The sequence below is a fragment of the Camelus ferus genome, chromosome 30 (genome assembly GCF_009834535.1).
Source record: "Camelus ferus isolate YT-003-E chromosome 30, BCGSAC_Cfer_1.0, whole genome shotgun sequence".
NCBI classification, from domain to species: domain Eukaryota; kingdom Metazoa; phylum Chordata; class Mammalia; order Artiodactyla; family Camelidae; genus Camelus; species Camelus ferus.
Genome location: NC_045725.1, coordinates 24,570,591 through 24,590,290, shown reverse-complemented (window position 1 = coordinate 24,590,290; position 19,700 = coordinate 24,570,591). Strand labels below are relative to the sequence as shown.

General features: G+C 44.0%; 1 protein-coding gene across 3 annotated transcripts in view; it reads right to left on the bottom strand.

Moving 5' to 3' along the window:
• Positions 1 to 1,307: 1,307 nt before the first annotated feature.
• TNFRSF11A (TNF receptor superfamily member 11a) overlaps positions 1,308 to 19,700 on the bottom strand; it is a 52,668-nt gene continuing 34,275 nt past the window's right edge. For 2 of the 3 annotated variants that reach the window (XM_032470353.1, XM_032470352.1), the window contains exons 8-10: positions 16,710 to 16,762; positions 14,650 to 15,409; positions 1,308 to 6,044 (exon numbers count right to left, since the gene is read on the bottom strand). In XM_032470353.1, coding sequence (XP_032326244.1) covers positions 5,704 to 6,044; positions 14,650 to 15,409; positions 16,710 to 16,762 — 1,154 coding nt within the window. In that variant the 3' untranslated portion in view covers positions 1,308 to 5,703. The remainder of the gene's footprint in view (positions 6,045 to 14,649; positions 15,410 to 16,709; positions 16,763 to 19,700) is intronic. The other variant, XM_032470351.1, reaches the window with a different exon arrangement.

The window sequence follows — 19,700 nt, the reverse complement described above, 5'->3', positions numbered from 1 at the left end:
CTGACTCGGAGGTGACTGGGCCTGCTGGAGCGTCTGCTTGTCCAGCCCCAACTCTTCACCACCAGGCCAATGCCCCTTTGGAACCCCTGGTGTCCCTTCTCCCAGAGGACTTCCCTTGGGTGCTCCTAATTCATCCTCCCGAGTGTTGAGCCTCCCAGGATGTTGCAGGGCTTCCCCGCAGTCTTGCCTTCCTTGCCTCCCAGCACTAGTTCTGCAGACCAAGGGCAACGGTGGAGCACAACTGTCAGGGCACAAATGACCCTGACCCGCTCCAGCCAACAGACACCAAGTGGCCTTACGTTCGTGAGACCAAACAACCCTTCCCAGGATATCCAGATCCATCCCAGGCCGCCTGCTCCCTCCATTTCCAGACACAGAAGATGGTGGCATTTGGAGTTTGTTTCCAAGTTTTCCCTCTCCCAGCACCTCATTATCATCATCACGTTATTAATACAGAAAATAACGAAATCAGAAAATATCAGTAGAAAAACATTCCACGTTTCCAACCAAATACAGACATTTATACCAGCATATAAAACACAAAACTCACAGTTTCCACTGGTGAATGTGCTCCCTAGAAGCGTGACCACTGCATTCTGTATAGCCTTGTCAGACACGGCGGCCCACAGAGCAAACGACGGCTCTGGGCCCTGACACTGGGAGTCCCACTGTGAAAAGAAGTTTTATTGTGGAAACATTTACTCTGAATGAATGTTACTGGGGTCCATATCCTGAAACTTAATTTTTTAATAAAATGAAAAATTGGGATGTTTTTATTCTTTACTAATAGTAGTAAATACTTACAGAAAGCTGTAAGAGCTTTAAATATATATTTTTTCCATGTTTTCTTTGTCATTGAAATAGAAAGGCCCTAAAAACCTCTACATCCTTTTATCCAGAATATATAAAGAGCTTTCAAAACACAGTAAGAGAATAAACAAACCAATTAAAAATAGGCAAAAGATTTGAATACACACTTCACCAAATAAGAGATAAAGACAGCCAAATAAGCACATGAAAAGATGTGAAGTCATTTGCAAATGTAAATTAAATTAAAGCCACAGTGAGACACTATGCATCTATTAGAATGGCTAAAAGCGAAATAAACATACAACTGACAATATCAAGTGCCGATGAGGATGTGGAGCAACTGAAACCCTCCTTCAGTGCTGACAGGAATGCAGCATGGTACAGCCGCTTTGGAAAACAATTTTGCAGTTTCTTATAAATATATATTTACCATACAATCCCATAATCCCACACCTGGGTACTTACTCAAGAGAAATGAAAACACATGTCCACACAAATTTTTATAGCAGCTTTATTTGTAACTGCCCCAAACTGGAAAGAATCCAAGTGTAGGTGAATACACAAACTGTGGTACATCTGTCAATGGAATACTACTCGGCAATAAGAAGGAACTAACTGCTGATGCACCCAACAACTTGGCTGGAGTAATGAGGTGGAGAGACCGAAAGTCAGACTCTCAACAGCCATGAGAAACCATGGTGGAGAAGGTCACAAAGGGTCACACCAGAAGTCACTTAGTCATCCATCCTCACTTGGAAATTTAGTAAATCCTTCTCTTTTTCAAACTTTGGGGAATATCGGGCTGTTTGACCAAGGGAAACAATGCCTTAGCAGGGGCTGCTGTGGGAGTGCTGGTCTGGGGTTTCTGCATCTGTGGCTCCCCTGTACCTCAGAGATTGGCTTCAGTGACACTACTTGACATGCCTCTGCCCACTGCTGGCCCCACCCCTGCCCAATTTCAGTTGCCCATATATTTTTGGCAAGGCTTAGTAGTTGCATGGTAGTCTGTTTACCAGCATAGTCCTGGGGGGTCAGGAATTCCACAGATAACCCCTCCCCAGCAGCCTCCCTGGTGCTCTGGAGTAGAGTAATGTCCACAGTCTTCCCTAGCCCTGCAGGACATCCCTAGACTCTCGGGGCCTCTCCAGCTACCTTCATCTCCTTTCTCAGGGATGCTCAGGGCCCAAACATCAAAAGTACACTAACTAAAAATGATGACTCACCCACTGAATGTTCAGGCTGTTGAATTCTTATCCCTTCTCCCAAAAGGGGCCTATGCAACTCATGCCCAGAACACCCCATAGCTCCCCAAATTAGATGGCCAAAGGAAGTCATGTGACATCAGAGACCGTCAAAGAATAAACATTTCAAAACTATGCCTCTTCCAGCAAAGACAGTACTCTTGCTCAAACTCACTCTTTGCCTGGCACCTACCATAGTTTGTTGAATCAGCATAAAGGGTGAACACGACATCGTTTATTTGTTTATGTAATAGATGCCTCTACCCAAAGGATCTCACCAGTTTTCTTGACTTTACAAATCCGCACTTTTCCATGATCTGTGCCAGTGAAATGCAATAGTACAGGAGACCCAGTTCCCCAAACGTGGATATTTGGAAGGAATTTCAATATGTAAATATGAATGTGAGGGTCTCTCACTTGTAAGAATTCACTGTACTCTGCATTAAAGGAGTGTGGTCACTAGAGAAGGAAGCACTTATTAGGCACTGGGAGAGGCCCCTCTCCTGCTCCCAGAGGCACTCTGCCTTGCACCATTTTATTATGAACAATGTCCCTGTGGTAGAGAGCTGGCAAGAAGGGCCCCAGTCTTCCCCTCCTTGTATCCACCACTCTCTCAACGTCACTCTGTAACTGTTTTCCCAGCCCTTGAATCTGGGCTGCCCTGTATCTTGCTTTGGCCAACAGAATGGTTCTACTGCTCTCTGGAACCCAGACATCACTGTGAGAAGGCGGCCAGGCTAGTCTGCTGGGCATAGTGAGGGGCCATGTAGAGAGGGCTCAGTCTAGCCCAGCCAACCCCCAGCCAGCCAGCCAGCCTGCAGACTGCATGTGGGCTCGCTCAGGTCTAAAGAACCAACCAAGCTCAGCCAACCCACAGAATTGGGAGCTAAATGAATGGCGGTTGTTTTCAACCGCTGAGTTTTGGGGTAGCTTGTTACACAGCAAGATTGCCCTGCCATAGGGAGGTTCCAGTACCTCATATTCAAACTGCTCTCTGAGCTTACAGGTAGAGAAGAAATTAATTCTTCCTTCTTCAGATAGCTGAATTAAACGTGGATAGAAAACACTAGACTCCATTTCCCTTTCAACTGTCTTTTACTGCATAGCCAACTTGTGTTTTAAAGAATTTTCTTATGAGACTAACAGTAGATATAGCGTTAAAACAGGGCACTTTCTGTCCCAACTCTTGTTGAGGGTTCCATCCATGACACATAACCAACATTTGATACCACAGCACACCACAGAGATCAGAAAAAGTCAAATCACCATTTAACAAAAAGCTTTGTTTAAGCAAGTCAGGGGGAAAAAAAACCTTTTATGGTCAAATATAGGTTTCACAATCTCTTTACCACATCCCCCAAACAGTTTTTTCATCATTGTCTTCATTTCATTCTGTTTACATTTGTCATATACATCTCTATAGTACACAGACAACAGACCTATATTTGCTATATATTTCCTATCATTTAATTGTCTTTGGATCAATCTAGAATTAGTAGGGAATCAGTATGAGAAAGAAGACCACCTTTTTCTGAAAGGAGATTCTTCTGTATTTATTTAGCACCTTTTAAGGAGCTCAAGATACTTCAACATTCACTGTAGCATCCTTTTGTCATCTCTAGGTAGGGGAAGTGTCGAAAATTATCATTAGTGCCTTTTTATGGGGAAAAAAAAGAAAGCACAGAAAGGCAAAGTAGTATCAGCGAGACAGTGACAGTCACAGTAGAAACTTGGGTCTTTAGCTCAGCCTTCTACTTTGCGAACTATACTTTGTTTAATATATTCCATATTAAGAGGTATAACGGTTTCTTCCATTTTTTAGCATCTCTCTTTGGATGGATGTTAACTAAAAGGGCAGCACAGACAGTAAATTCCCACCAGTGGGTCATCCTGGCAGTGCAGTTATTTCCTGCAGTTCTTCATGTCAGCCAAGGAACCCCATAAGTTACAGAGCTACGTCTGGTCCTCCATTAAAAATCATCATCGACTGCTACTACCCCATTGTTTCCAAGAGACAGGCAACCAACAGGGAGAAACCAGTGATCAGTGATCAGTGATCATTCCCTTCAGCTGATTTGTGGCCATTAAAGTCCGGACAGTGACAACTATTAGCACTCTTAAAAACAGCAGGTCTGCAAAATTAATTTTAACGTGCTTAGGTATTTTAACTTTAATATTTGAGGAGAACAAACACTCACTGGCCACAACAGCTAGAACATCCCAGGTAATTCCTTTCAGTCTAACTCAGACTGTATGTTTCCTCACAAGAGCACTGATGCTAAGGGAAAAGCACCTCTATGAGTAATTTTCTTAAGTTCACAATATAAGGATTTGGTTTTTAATTTAAATGCATGGAAAATAGCAGGAATATTTTCCACCTCTACAAGGCTAAATTATAGATACACAATTGCTTAGGAAGAAAGTAAGGCCTCTTGCCTAAACACATTTATGCTGTCTTTATTTAGAATGAAAAAAATGCATAATAACATTTCAACTTCATTCTTTCTTTCCTGAACTTCCCTGGCCCCTTCTTTTCACTTTGTGTGTGAGCCATCCTCTGGTCCTCTTCATTTTCCACATCTCTTCCAGGGAAACACCAAGAGTAAAAATGCCAAGTGCAACAACTTGGATTTTTAGAGATTTAGTGACACAAGTGCCTGAATGCCTTTGCTGGAACGGGTACATACATTCACCCCGTGGGGATGAACCATTGGGTAAAGGAGGACAACGACAGATTACCACTTAGAGCTGCCTAGAAACCGACACAAACTAAACATTCAGGTGCAAAAATGGAGTTTCCTCTTTTTCACCCTTTAGAAAAATGAGAACTCAGAAAAATTTTCAAAAACGAAAAGTCCCTCCCCTGGTTCCCTGAGCCTCTCCCCAGGCTTCACATTTCTAGCCTTTTCCCAAAAGTGCTTAGTACAGACCCTCACTCTCCCAAGCCATCACCAAAACATAGGCATCTACTTGTGAGAAGGGGTGCAAAAGAACATATGTAAAGAAGACCGTCACCTCTAGGAGAACTTTCAGGAAAATCCTTAGGTTTCAAGGGGAAAAAGGAGAGCGGGCCAGTATCAAGAAAAATGTTACGAGAGAAAGAGAAATACAAATACAAACATGTGGGAGGGGGAAAAACAGACCCAAATAAAATAGGACAAGCATAACGTCATGTGTCATAAAGAGACAAAATATTGATGAAATAATAATGGAGTGGAGCGGAGGTGAAAGGGAAAGGAGAAAAACCATAAAAGGAGGTAGAAAGTGGAGCAACTGAAGAGGGCAAAGTGGATCTGTGCAATTAGCTGATACACGACTGTGGATGTCAGTGAGTAGTAATAACAAATGTACTTTAAAAAAAAAAAAAAGTCCCCGATTCTATTTAGAGTAAGGTGGATAGAGAACGCCAGGTCATTGGACTCAGATGTACCGAATGGAGGGGCATAAAGGCTCAGATCGTGGCCGCCGTCCCGACCCCCAGCCCAGGCCCCGCCCAGGAGCAGGTGCGCAGCGGGCGCCGCCGTGTGGCATCGCGGCTCCGGACGTGCGCGGCGCAGAGGGCTGGCGGGAAGGTCCGCACCGCAGGTCGGCGCCCGCCCGGCGGCATCACGGCTCCGACGGGCGCGGTGAACCGCAGCGGGTCCCCGCCCTCTCAGCGCCGCGCCCCAGGCGCGCCCGCCTCGGCCTCCCCCTGCTCCTGCACGGGCCGCGAGGCCTTGTCAGGCCCGGGGACGCCGCGCTCCTGCAGCCCCGGGCCCACCTCGAGGCCGGTGCACGTGTCCGGGAAGCGCGGCCCGAGGCCGGCAAAGGAGTCGCAGCACGGCGGGCTCTCCTCCTGCACCGGGCGGCCCACCGGCTCCCCTGCGCCGCCGCCCGTGCCCGCCGGGCCCTCCTGCGAGTTCTGACTGACGTAGACCACGATGATGTCGCCCTTGAAATTCATCACCTGCCCGCTGGAAATAAACGTGGAGTTACTGTTTCCAGTCACATTTCCTACAAGGGGAGAGGAAGAGAGAACACGCAGAGGGTGAGTCATCAATTCTGGGCAAGAACTTGGGTCTTGTGAGGGGGAAGTTTCCCAGTGCATCGAGGGTCGCTGGCGCCCCAGCTGTCTTACAGGCGGCCCCTCCTCGCCCACGTCTCCAAAAATGCATCAGGCACTCCCAGTAGTTCATTTGTCAACTCACTGGGCCTGACTGAAGCCGAAGAAGGAGGAAGGGAGTGAGAAAGAAAGAAGACAAGACAAGGAAAGGGAAGCAAGCAGTGGGCCACACTCCAGTTTTGTCGTTGGCCACGGAGAGTTCAGGGAACACTGGCAGGAGAGCACACCCGGATTTCAGAATCAAGACGGGATTCAGATGTTGCAGAGGGTGCACGCGAGTGATGGATACGCAGGAAACACAGATAGTGGCGCAGCAACGGTGAGGTGTATCAAGAAGGGATGCAAAAGCCGGAGGGAAGGTGGTTGTTAATAGAACCCAGCAGCCCACCTCAGCCCGGCCTTCCCTCTGACCACACTCATTCAGGTCTTTTCACCCTCCCTGAAGAGGTCCCTAAGCTCAGCCGGGAGGGTCATAGGGCCACCTAGGCTCAGTATTTAGCAGAAGTCAGTCAATTTCCTTAGCATTAAAAAACAAACAAAAAACTCCTGGAAAAAAAGAGATTCAGGAAACTAAAATGGAAAAAACCCAACCAACCAAAAACAATCTTATAAATCACTCTTTCCTTCTGAAGAGGGGAGGAGGGATGTTCCTCCCTCAGGGGTTCTATCATCACTTTTTGTGGGTGACTGGACTTGGCCAGTCTTTAATTAGTGGGTCTTTTGAAAAACAAATAGTTCAACAATGTTAGGAAACCTACTACCTCTTATTCTTCTGTTGTAAAGACTAATGCTCCAGCAATGACTCAGGCAAAAATAAGTGCCACAAACCCAGCAGATGCAGAAAAGCCCCAACACTCAGCGTCACCACCAGGACCTTTCAGTCTGACCAGGGAAGGTGAACATCAAAACAGTTCCTCACTGTTAACTTCATCTTTTTTTCTTCTCTATTGTGACAAAGTTTAATAATTCATACAAATGAAATCATTTCTGTCACTATTCCCCATGAAGAGATTTCCCCCAAATGTGGAATGCAGTTTTTAGATAGTCTGACTAAAATGCCAACAGCATCCAGCAAATTCCAGGAGCCTTCCCTGCACCCACAGGGGACCTGTAGAGATGCTGAGACGGGCACAGTGGCCCATGAAAGCACAGGGATTTCAATGGAAAGAGATTTCAAATATAGGCAGCAAACTGAAATTCACGGGGAGGATCTGTGACTCATGCTATTCCTCCCCTAGAGTTGTATTTGGTATATTCCTCGACGGGCAGTGGCGGGGCTTTGTTTGTCTATTAAGTCCCCAAGCAGCTTGGGCAAGGCCAGCTAGTATTCCAGTCACCAACTAGCCACACTGACCCGTATTCTCCATTCCCTCTAAAAACCACACTGACAGGTGCCCATAACATCCAGCGTTCTCCAACTAGGTGTTTATTCTCTAGCATGCCTGTGTCTTTCTGCCCCTACCAGTTACCAAGTTCGTTCTTGAGTCTGTTTGTAACCAGTTGAACTCATAAGGAAATCTAATTAAATACGAGCAGATCTCGTTTTCTTGCTCTTGGCTTTACTGTGCTTCGAAGATACTGAGTTTTTTTTTTTTTTTTTTACAAGTTGAAGGTTTGTGGTAACCCTGCATTGTCAGATGATGGTTAGCATTTTTTTTTTTTAGTAATAAAGTATTTTTAAGTTAAAGTACGTACATTGTTTTTTTAGACATAATGCTGTTGCACACTTACTAGACTACAGTGTAGTGTAAACATAACTTTATATGCACTGGGAAACCCCCAAAATTCATGTGACTGGCTTTGTTGTGATATGCGCTGTATTGTGGTGGTCTGGAACAGAACTTGCAATATCTCTAAGGTCTGCCCGTGCCTTTTTATAAAGTTGTGAAATGTAAGTGTGAAAAGAAAAGGAATGTTTCTATGAATACTAAAGTCAAGGCTTTGCAAGGACCAAATAAATGTGAGCCACTGAAGATAAAACAGGAGACATCAACAATCTACTGAACCAGTGTGTGTGGTGGTGTGAGTATGACAACCGTTAAAACACAAAAAGGAGGCTTTGAAAATGCAGAATGGATTTGGCACTCAAATTTGTTCTTCAAAAGTCTGTAACTCCTCATTCCACACTAAAGAAATAGAAGCTGGAAATTAAGAAGGTGTGGTTAATGTAAAAAAGGCTCAGGAAACTATAATCAGCCAACACATATGTCCCTATGCTGAAAAATAATCAACGTTGATGTGAGTTACATGTTTTACGTTTAAAAAGGTGTTTAAGATATGAACTTTAAATGACTTTCTCAAGCAACGCAGTAACTACTAACGAAGAGCTGTAGCCGCAGCAGAAAGTGAGCAGAGTGACTTGCAAGTCCTCGGAGTGGAGGGATCTCTCGCGAGTAGCAGAAAAAGTCAAAGCGAGAAATCAAAAGTAACACATCTATACCATAAACATTCTATTCCAATTGAAAACATACCATGTGTACTTAATCAAAGCAGCAATTTTAAGTTGCTTTAAAGTGTGATTTTTTTCCCCTTGGTATAATTCCTCTACCTTTTCATTATTACAGCATTGGTTCTGTTGTCCTACAATATCATGTAAACTTGCACAAAAGGCATGGCTAGCCACTGCATGATTGATTTATGGCCTGGAATTTAATATCTTCATCCTCTTCATATAGATTTATCTGTTTATGTCAGTTTATGTCATGGTATATATAATTTCTCCATCATTTAAAATTTTATTTTGCAACAAGTCATCATTATGAATCCACTGTTGCGTACCCTCTCCCTTGTCAGAATCTTGAATTTGTCTGAACTCAGGTAAAAACCTTTTTTTTTTAACCATCATCTTACACATCAAGACTTTGTGTTAAATTTTTCTTAAGAATTTCGTTCCATATCTTTGCCTCACGGCCAACAATATATCTTTTGACATATTGTATTGGATCTATATCCTTATTTTCTATTTTTTTTTCCAAAATGGAACTCAAACCCTTTTGCCTAAGAGATGTATTTAAACATTTCAGAATTCTTTGATCCACAGATTGGGTCAAGAATATTATTCTTGGGAGGTGGGGGGACAGTGGGCAGGGGAGGACAAAAAAAAAAAAAGGCTTTTAAATTCCTGGTGATTAGGATGTTCCTGAACTGTCCTTGCTTACAAGCAATAATTCCTTAAAATTTGCTTTCCACTTTTCAGAGGGATTTACATTGGGGGAATGGACCTGAGAGGGAGGGAGGGCCCTGGGAATCAATAGGACCCCATGTCAGTCAGGTGGGTGCTGCAGGGCCCTCTTATTGTTGGTGGCTGGTACAGGGAAGTGAGAAAAGGAAAAGAGGGGGAGGGTGTGTGTGAGGCCTGTCCAGGATGCCTTTAGAAGGCTCAAGGCTTTTATAGGTACCATTAGTCCTCAGCCTTCTGGGAATACAAGCAAAGCCAGGCCTGTTCCCTGCCCCCGTCCCACCCCACCCTTCCTGACTCTCCTCAGCTGTCTTTCTGCCAGCTCTCCCCAGCAAGGCCACCCTTGCATTTATTTTAACTTTATTTCACTTGCAAAAAAAAAAAAGGGGGGGTTGGAGGCATGTGGAAGAAAGAGCTTTCCTCACAAAAGAATCACTGATGGTGAAAACAGTAACTTCCTGAGACAACTGGCAGAAGAGAGGGGACTCAGAGGCCAAGGCAGCCGCCACCTCCAGCACAGACACTAGTGTCCCTTCCCATGGATCCTTCTGGGCCTGGCCTGGCCCCCGCCCCATGCTCAGCCAGAGTCTGCCCTTATTCCACAGCACACTGAGGATTCTCCAGCACATGGTAAACAAATGAAATCAGTATCAATGGCACCCACTGTTGGCGAGACGATGCCATGGTTCGAGGCACAGGCTGTGCAACAGGATCTGAGTCGTGGTTTTGTAGCTAACTAGCTGTGTGGTGGGCGAGGAACTTGCCCACAGGACTTCAGTGAGGAATTAGGAAGGAGATACACGTGAGGCACTTAACCAGCACCTGGTAATTAACATCTACGATGTCACTGATAAAAACATAACCTCCGGATGTCAAAACGATCTTAATGGGTCTCTGAACACAAGGTCACTGACGGAATTCTATGTGAAGGCTACCCAAGAGTATGATTTGACAGCCAACAAGACAGGAGGATTTTTATTAAATGAGAACATTTGAAGAGTTTCTAACACTGAACGTGGCTTAACGTTAATATTTAATGTGACTTAGCAAATAATACCACCCGACTGTCATGTAGATTTTCTTCCAAGGAAAAGAACTAAAAATATACACAAATCCACTCAAATCATCCAAGCTATATTGGGCTCTTTCGGAATTTTTTAAAAACTTATTTTATATTTAACCCATATGCTTCTCATGTGATTTTCTTTTTTATGGAAATGCAAGCTCTGCTTTAGGCTTTTGGAAGAAACTGGGTCTATGATGATACGGGAAGGGAAGCAGTATTTAATAGTTCCATTCTGAATCATGCTTGAAAATTACTTAGAATGGCTCATGAATGAAGTCCTTCCAAATGAGCCCCGTTAGAAAAGAAAGAAGGCAAGCAACTCAAAGTTAATCAAAGCATAGAGTGAATGAACTGTTCATATATTTTGAAATAATGCATGGACTCTTAGCACCAATGAATGCTGAATATTATTACCAAATAACCAAATTATAAAATACGTTTAACTTATAGATTCAGTGAACTGATACCTGCCCTTATAATACTTAGCTAAAGGTCAAACACAAGTTAGTGGATGGCATTTCAACAGGAGAGAAGGAAGTCAGAAACAGAGGACTGTCCATTGTTTGAGGGGTGGGGAGGATGGGAACTAAAACTGGGTAAGAAAATCTGTCGGGATGGAAGTGGATGGTCAAGAATAGTCATTTCAGGTTGGGGTGTGGCCCAGGCATGGGAGACTGAGGATGGTGACTGGGAGTCAGGTGGGTACCCTCACCTTCTAGTGCCCTTGGCTCCCAGGCATCAGCCTGGGTGTGTCTGTGCCACTTGGACGGACAAGCTCCTCCTTACTTGTCATCTCTGCCGCCTCTACCCAGGACACCTAAGTCTGTCCAGGACAGCTAGTGGCAGTCCTTCCATCCCCTGCCTGACCCCCTGCTCCCCAGAACAGACAGAAGAGGTGGAGTCTGAACATGAGTCAGGAAGCAAACAGGGGCTACGGTCTCTTGCTCCTCTAGTTACTCATGACTGGACGAATGAATGAATGAGCTTCTGAACGTGTATTCACTTAGCAAACTGTGACTAAGCTGCCTTAGGAAAGACCAGAAAGATCAGGTGTGGCGAAGGACATGGAAATTCCTGCCGATTGATCGTGGCTGCCTAGAGACGGTTGTGGATACAGATGTGAACATGCTGGGCTCCGTGAGAAAGATGCCAAGATGAATTACCAGGGGCTGGCGAGGACACGGAAGGGAGAGAGGCCACCGAGGCAGCCGACCTGCGTCCCTGGTTTAAGAAGCAGCATTTGAGCTGGGACTTGAAGCACAGGAGGAACTGGGCTCTCTGGAAAAGGGGACAGTGCCAAGACAGTGGCTTCTGCCAGGGGAAGCACGTTACAGTGCAGAAGCAGGAAAGGGAGAGGTTTCCACCGAAAGCACAGGCCTTGGCCAAATTGAAGTGGGTGAGCAGGTGAAGGGGAACAAGAGCGTGCATGTTAGAGGGGGTGGGCCGTGGAAGGCCTCACTTTCTCAAATTACTGATTCTTTTTGTGTTGTCCATTCCCACTCCCTCGCAACAATCCCTACTTGTTTTCCAAGCTTTTCCGAATCTCCTTGTCTCAGTGGACCCTCAATAAAGATCTGACAGAAAAACACATAGCTTGTTTTGATTAAGAATTGTTGTGGGCCCTGCAAATAAACATCTCTCTCCAGCTCAAAAGTATCTGAACCAATTAAGTGATCTCAGGAGCTGGAAGCAAGTCACTGGCCAACTAGCAGCACATTAATCATAAGAAGTTGTTCTTTCTTTCACATGAAATAACTTTCTAGACACAGAATTCTCCAAACTCCAGGTGAAAGGGCTTGTAAGTAAGGTAACCACCATCATGTCATCAGGATGGTAATTTAAGACGTAAATTAAAACATGGTTAACGCAAGACAAAACCGCAAGTATGTTTTCCCCCTTCACTGGTTTTTGCTGATAATCCTCCCTGTCCTTTAAGAGCTGTTACATTGCTAAAATAGACTTACCACTGGGTATTCATTTTGAAAGATACACTTGTGGAGCCCTTTGAAGAACTATCATTCTCTTCAAAAGGAAGTTGGGTGCAAAGGAGATAATTTTCCCTACTGGGGAAGTGTCCAACCATGTCATTTCTGCAGAAACCACTTGATTTGGTTGTAAGTTTTCTTTTCTTTTTTTTTTTTTTTAAATACTCACATACAGAAATCCAAAAGCCAATAAAAAGGCCACCTCCCTCAAGTCCTGAGAGCACAGTGGCTTTTAGATCACACAAGATTAACCCCATCCCCTACTCTTTAACTTTCACCCCAGCTCCAACCTCTTTCACACGTTTTATAGAACATAAATTATGGCACTTCACAAAAAGGAATAATGAGAAAGTACTATGCTGACCAGGAACCAGAAGGCTGGTTCATGTAGAAGTAATTCTGGAGAGAACAGCACAGCCTCAAAAATCAATCTGGCTGCTGCTTCGCCTGAATCCAGCTCCCTTGCTGGCGTCTGTCTGCGGGCAGACTCTCAACGGATGTTTTATGTGGCTGAGCATCAGAGGAAGACAGAAAAAGCAGTGTAAACTTTTTGCAAATTAACACCGCTTAGTTGATGACACACTTTTTTTTTTTTTCTTTTCTCCAGGCCTAGATGTTCAGCCCTGGAGAAATAAAGGATAAAGGAAAGCAGACATGGGCCCTGCTTGAACTCCTTGCAGGAGAGCTCAGACCAGACTTCTTGGTTTCATGACACTAAGGAAAAATGATCTCTTTCAATTTGGCTAACTCTGTTCTTCCCAGAACTGCTGCTGATTTTCACACAGCGGCAAATGTCACCTTCCTGATGTCAGCCACAGAAAAACCGGTCTGTCCCCTGGCAGTGTCACAAGACACGGCCACTGCCACACTGCCTTCCCACTCCCCACAGCCCCAAACATTCGGGTTCTGTGTGTGTCTGCAACCAATAGGAGGAAAAGTAACCTCTAGAAAAGAGACAGAACGGTACAAACGAACGACAGAGCCAAACATGGAAACTCCTTAAAATCTTAAAAAAAGAAAAAAAAAAGTTGAGGTCTTTGGAAGAATAAACACATCAGTTCTTTGAAAAATATCCCCGAGCCTATCTCCTCCTTTCAGTTTGACTGAGAATTGATACAGACTTGACACATCAGTGAATCTGTGTGCAGAAAACCACAAAGCTTGGAAAACAGATTCAAGGACATTTTCTACCAAATAAGCCAGGAGCCAGCATCAGCACAAGGCAAAACAGACTCTGTTTAGGGCCCAATGGAGCTGCCTCAGAGATGTAACGTAATTCAAAGACCAGCACCTAGACCTGCTTGCAGTTTAAAGAGGCAGGAAAGAAAAAGCAAAATGCATCCCAGGATAAAGGTGGTCCATGTTTTTTTGGAGGCTGGGAGGATTCTGCGAAGCCCCTTAAATAGTTATATATTCATAGATTCGGTTTTCTGCAGAGCGTCTATAAGCTTTCAGAAGATTTTCAAAGAGATTCCTGATCCCCGACCCACCACACATACTGCAAATAATCCCCAGAGCCAGAGGAAGCCCGCACCATCAGTGGCAAAGTTCCTTATAACTATATAATAAAACAGAGGATGTTTTACCTTCACAGAAAAGAGTTATAATATTACAATTTGTGGGCTAGCCATACTCAAGCAGTGGTGCAACGATAAATCTCTATAATGATTTTAAATTGTAAAATTATCCTCCTGGTTCCATAAATATATGCAGTGGTGATAAAAGATGCTTCTCACATAATGTATTACAGGACAGCTCACTGCATCATTATCTTGGCCTAGAATCAACAAGCTCCTCTCAATAAATATTAATTAAGCAAGGATTAACTAAGCAATTTTGTTTGCTCTGAAATTTGTTAAAGAGTTTTTTTGGGGGGAGATTTGAGGCCTAGATTGCTTTAAAAACAAACCCAAAACCAGAAATCTAAGGGAACACCTTGACTTCAGCCAGTCCTGAGGTCAATCTTGACACTGTCTTCAGGGGTCAAGGCTGGGAGTTAAAGTCTAACCCCATCGTGAGAAGCCTGAACACAAAAGGGCATAGGACACGGATAAACGAAGGGAGAGTCCCAGGGGTATGGTCCACAAACCCGATACGTGGACTGAATCAAAACCCACCCCGTGAAGAGGCTCATCAGGGGAAAACGCTGGAGCTGAACTTTCCCTGCGTTAGCTTCTGTCTTCCCTGAATGGCGTACTACACTTGCCCCCAGGCGCTGCACAAAGACCAGGCATTTTTGCTTAGAAGAAACCAGCAGAGTCACTTACCAGATGCAGGTGGCTGGTCACTGGAGGGGCTTCCAGACCCAGGGCCTCCCCTCGTCCAGCCGGGAAGCCTTACATCAGCCCCGTCCATGGGCTGGCCTCCTGTCTCTGCCCCGTCAGCCGCTTCGGGTGGAAGGCCCAAGCCGTAGGCACACTGGGGCAAGGGTCCACTTTGGGGGAAACCCATCAGGGGTTCCCGGTCCTCCCTAGCAGGGTTCCCGCAGCCCGCACAGCCATCTGCAGAGCTGGAGCTGGCTGCCCAGTGGGGGCAATTGCCACCCTCCACTTCTTTTTGCAAGTACTTTTCAGAGGACGCAGGAATCCAATCAGTCCTGCACGGGGGCTGGGCGCAGTGGCAGCTTTCAGAATCCATCAAGCTCTCTGTCCCAGTGAAGCACTGGCTCAAGCTGTCATTCTCCCCCACCTCCAGGGGTTCAGGGAAAGGCGGTGTGGAGATGCCTCCAGGCTGAGTGAGTAACAGTATAGAGTCTGGGACCTGGGAGGGCCTGTCCATATATTCATCTTCCATGGGAACCTGCCTGAAGGGGTCCCCCTCAGTCTCGCTGACCAAGGTGAGCATCCCGGTATCTTCTCCCTGGGCACAGGGACCACCCCCTCCACAGGCACCACCATCGTCTGGACAGCACATATCTTCAGAAAACCGCTTGTCTTCCAGAGTCAGCAGTAAAACACTCTCACAGATTTCACGCTGACTAGAGGCTTCCACGTGAGTGCAGCTAAAATTGTTGCCTGAGGACTCCTGCTGATTTAAATTCAGAAGGCAGAGCATTAATACAAGTGTTGTTAGAACATGGTTCTGCTAAGAGCGGCTGAAAATAGTGTTTATAGTAATTATTTCCACCATAACAAGTACAGACAGAATACTCACTGTGACACTTTATTTGGGTTATTTAAGACTTGGGGTCGGGGAGAACCCGCAAATGGTGTACAACCAGAAACTGATGAATCCAGCTGCATTTCAAATGAATAGTGTGTTTACACTGAACCAAGGAGGAGAGCTAATTCTGATAACTTCAGAACACGGGATTCAGTCCCTGTACTCCCAACAGAAATTTAGGCAAAGCCCGAAAACAAATATTGAACTCCAGTTGGTGGCTTTGTTTTTTGCTGTGGGGTGGCTTAATGATTCTGAAACTACTTTCTGTGTATTCCGGAATTGAGTAAACATAGTGAGAGTAACAGGAGGCAGGTTTCATACTGCTGGAGAAGGGAAGATTTAGAGACAGACAGGGGAAGGCTAGAATGAACCCTGCAGTGCTGGGACTGGAACTGGAGAAATCTCGATGAGCTCTGGGTTTAAAATTTATACATCTTTATACCTAAACTTATATACCTTTATATCTATTTAGAAAAGAGAGCTGAAGGATATAATGGGATAATTAATAACGTTTTCAGATCAAATGTAGATTAGATAATAGTACTGTACCACTACTACACTTTTTAAAAATTTTTTCATAAATGTACTATGGTTATATAGGAGAATGTCCTTGTGCTTAAGAAATTCACAGGAAAGTATTTAAAGGCGTAGGAGCCCGATGTCTGCCGTTCACTCCAAAATGGTTCAAGAGGAAAAAAATATATACATACACATGTACACACAGAAAGCAAATAATAAAGCAATTGTGAAAAGATAAACAATTGGTGCATTTGCATATAGGGAAGTGGAAATTTTTAGTACTATTCTTACTGCTTTCCTATAGTTTTGAAATTATACCAAAAGTAAAAGCCACCAACACAACTACAGAGAAGAGGAATGTGGCAGCTCTTCCCACCCAGGAATCTGGCCTAAGCGATCGAGATTGGCACTAAAATAATGATATAAATAACATATGGGCACAGAGAGGACAGCAATGGGATGAAACACAAGAAAACAGCATTTAGGATGAGAACTGACTTGGGCTTTGGGTTATTCCGTAGGGATCAATCCTGGGATATGCAGTTCCGACCCCTCAAGGAAGTACCCATTCCCAGTGGGGCTCAGTATTTGAATAGTAATAGTTATATCAGCCAAATCGTTAACAGTACTTAAGACTTCAATTTACCTTATTTCCACTTAGGCGACCGCAAGCCTCGTTGACCCAGTGCCACAAATTAGCTAGAAAAACAAAGTAAGGATAAAGGCTTCATAATACTATCTCCTATTTCTAATTCAGTATTATTGACCACTATGTCAGTTCAATATTGTCTTTAAACACAGCCATCTGCAAATCTTTGAGAGTTCCTGAGAGTGAAAACATTTAAAAGAAAAATCAACCAATTTAAAGGCAATGAAGGCATCTTGCCCCTCCTTTCAAAAACAGAGCTTTCTGATCTATGTAAAGCAAAATATGGTCCCCTACCGTTCCATCGAATACCTCTGGGCACATGGTGAAGGCTGTCAGAGCTGCCCTCAGCAAATCTTCTTTGACTATGAGGGACGTGGCTAGGTATTACAGGGGAGCAAAGGTGACACGGGTCTAGGAGACTGATTTTGTAGTAAACTAGTGCAAACATATGTACAATAAAAGTGCACGCTGGAAGGCTGTGTCATACCCCACTGAGTTCCAGTGGGCCCCAAATCCTTTTCCACTGTACCCCACTGCTTCTCAGAAGAAAGAAGATAATGTTCTGTGACATACACAAAGTACCTCTTCCTTAACTTTTAAAAATAGAAGTGATGAAACTTTAAAGTTAAATCTACGAATTAAAAAATATCTATTAATGTATATAAGACAAAGACAAAATTTTATGCCACCTCCGTTGGATATTTGATGTTGAAGTCACTGTAAAGACTAGAGGCAAGTGTTGGTGGTATGGTGGTGAGCACAGCTGCCTTCCAAGACAAAAGCCAAGAGGTTGTCCCTTCTCTACTGGAGGACGGTCAGGTCATAGTAATAGGTAATGATACCTAATATGTGACCTTGCCTGGTTTACTTAACTTCTCTGAGCCTCAGTTCCCACATCATAAAATGGGGGGAAAATGCTGCCTCCCTCACAGTGCTGTTGTGGAGACTGAGTTAGTACATGTGAAAGGCATACAGCAGTATTGGGACATAATAAATATTTAATATATGTCACTTACTGCTGTGATCATCATTATTATTCATGCCTATTTTCTATCATTTAAAAATTATATAAAAATAAAGGTAGTCCAAATAAAAGGGAAGTTGCAGCCCTTTCCTTGTAGGGATCAGTACTAGACAATTACAGATGGTACAAAAAAGAACATTTGTACACAGAGGTGATTGTTATTCAAAAATACTATGATAATCATCTCTCTCCTGGATGACTGCAAAACCCCTCCTTACTGGTTGGTCTGCATCCACATTTACTGCACCCTCAAATTTGTTTCTGTTAATAAAATACCCAAATGCTAAAACTAGAGGGCTGTTTTTGCTTCCCTCTGCTACGTATGAGGTGCATACTCCTTAGCGAGGCCTGCAGGGCTGCACCAGCTGGCCACGCCTCCTTTTCCAGTTTCATCTCACACTGGTCCTGACTTCCTCTTCCAGCTGCACTAACCTTCTTTCAGTCCCTCCAGCTTGCCCTGCTCTCTCCAAATCAAGTAATTCTCTCCACATGGAATGCTTTTGATTCTCTTTGGCTCCCTTTGGGCTAGTGAATTTCAACTTGTTTTTCAGATGTGGCTCCCCCTGCCTCCTCCCTGGCTGACTCTGAGGGTGGGCAGACAACTCTGTCACCTGGAGCTCTGCTCCTCCCTCTCCACACTCAGCCTCACTCTGTGAGCTCAACGTCTGTCATGCCCAGGAGAAGCTTCCTCCATGAGGGCACTGGCTCTGTGTGTGTGGATTCGTTTTGAGACCCCAGGGCCTGGCTGGTCCCTGGTGGCCAATAAACAGGTGTTGAACAAAGGGATGAAGAGAGAGCCGACAATCCGACAGTCATACTTCCCAATACAGTGACTGGCAGGCCTACTGCCCTTGCTTGGCATTGGGAAGGTAAGGTGGTAAGAGATTATCACAGAGACAAAAACTAAAGAATGAAACATCGGAAGTCTGTTTATCTCACATAAACATGACTACACAAGTGATCTGCGTCATCTGAACGTGCGTTATTGAAATCCCCACTCATGATGCTGGGAAGGTGAAGTTGCATTAAATAACAATATTCAATAATGAACAGACTTCCTAAAAAGTCAATTGCAACTTTTCCTCTTCAAACACTCTCTGCTTAACACTGGCATCTTTAATCACCGTCTTCCCTCTTTAATTAATCTTTTGATTGCCCAGTGTTACATTAGGTAATGTGATGTTGATGGAAACAGTTAAGTATGCAGGGTTGTGTGAAGTCCCTGGGTGTGACTGTGGGAGAACTGATGAAATCACAGCAAAGCAGAGGTGGTCCAGATAAACGAGCTGCCAAAAATGGGAAAGGACGGTGAGGCCACAGGTGCTTCAAAAGAGAACGAAACACCTTTAGGGAACTTCATGAACCTTGAGTCCTTTCTTTAAAATTACACTTTTTTAGCTTTGTGGTATAAAATTCAAGCATGACGTGGTGCTACAAGAAACTATATATATAAACACATTTTTTTGTGGGAAAACCATTCCCAATACACAAGGTAACACTTGATCACTCATTCTAAGATTGAGCACCTAAATTTTACTGTATAAGACAACTTACTTTCAGAATTTTAAATCCACACATCAAGGTAACACCCCAGTCAAAAATTTCCATCTACCACTTACCTGAACATTTTGTCTCTGTTTTAAGTAATTAATTTAAATAATTAAGTAATTAATTTAAATAATTTAAAATGTTTGTATTCTAGGATAAATGCAACCCCTGTATATCTGACGCTGCATAATTCATACAACAGTCTTCAGTCTCCTCCACCTTTTTGTTTACATATAAACAGGCACAGTGATGTTTGTTCTTCCAGAGAACAACGAATTAGGTATAAAGTGTGTTTCACTTTAGTTTAAAGAGATCACCCTAGAGGCAGTCAGAGAGCAAAACATGCATCTTCAAAGCACACACCTAGAAAGGTACCTATTTTCTTTAAGATTCAATTTCAAAAACCACCACGGACA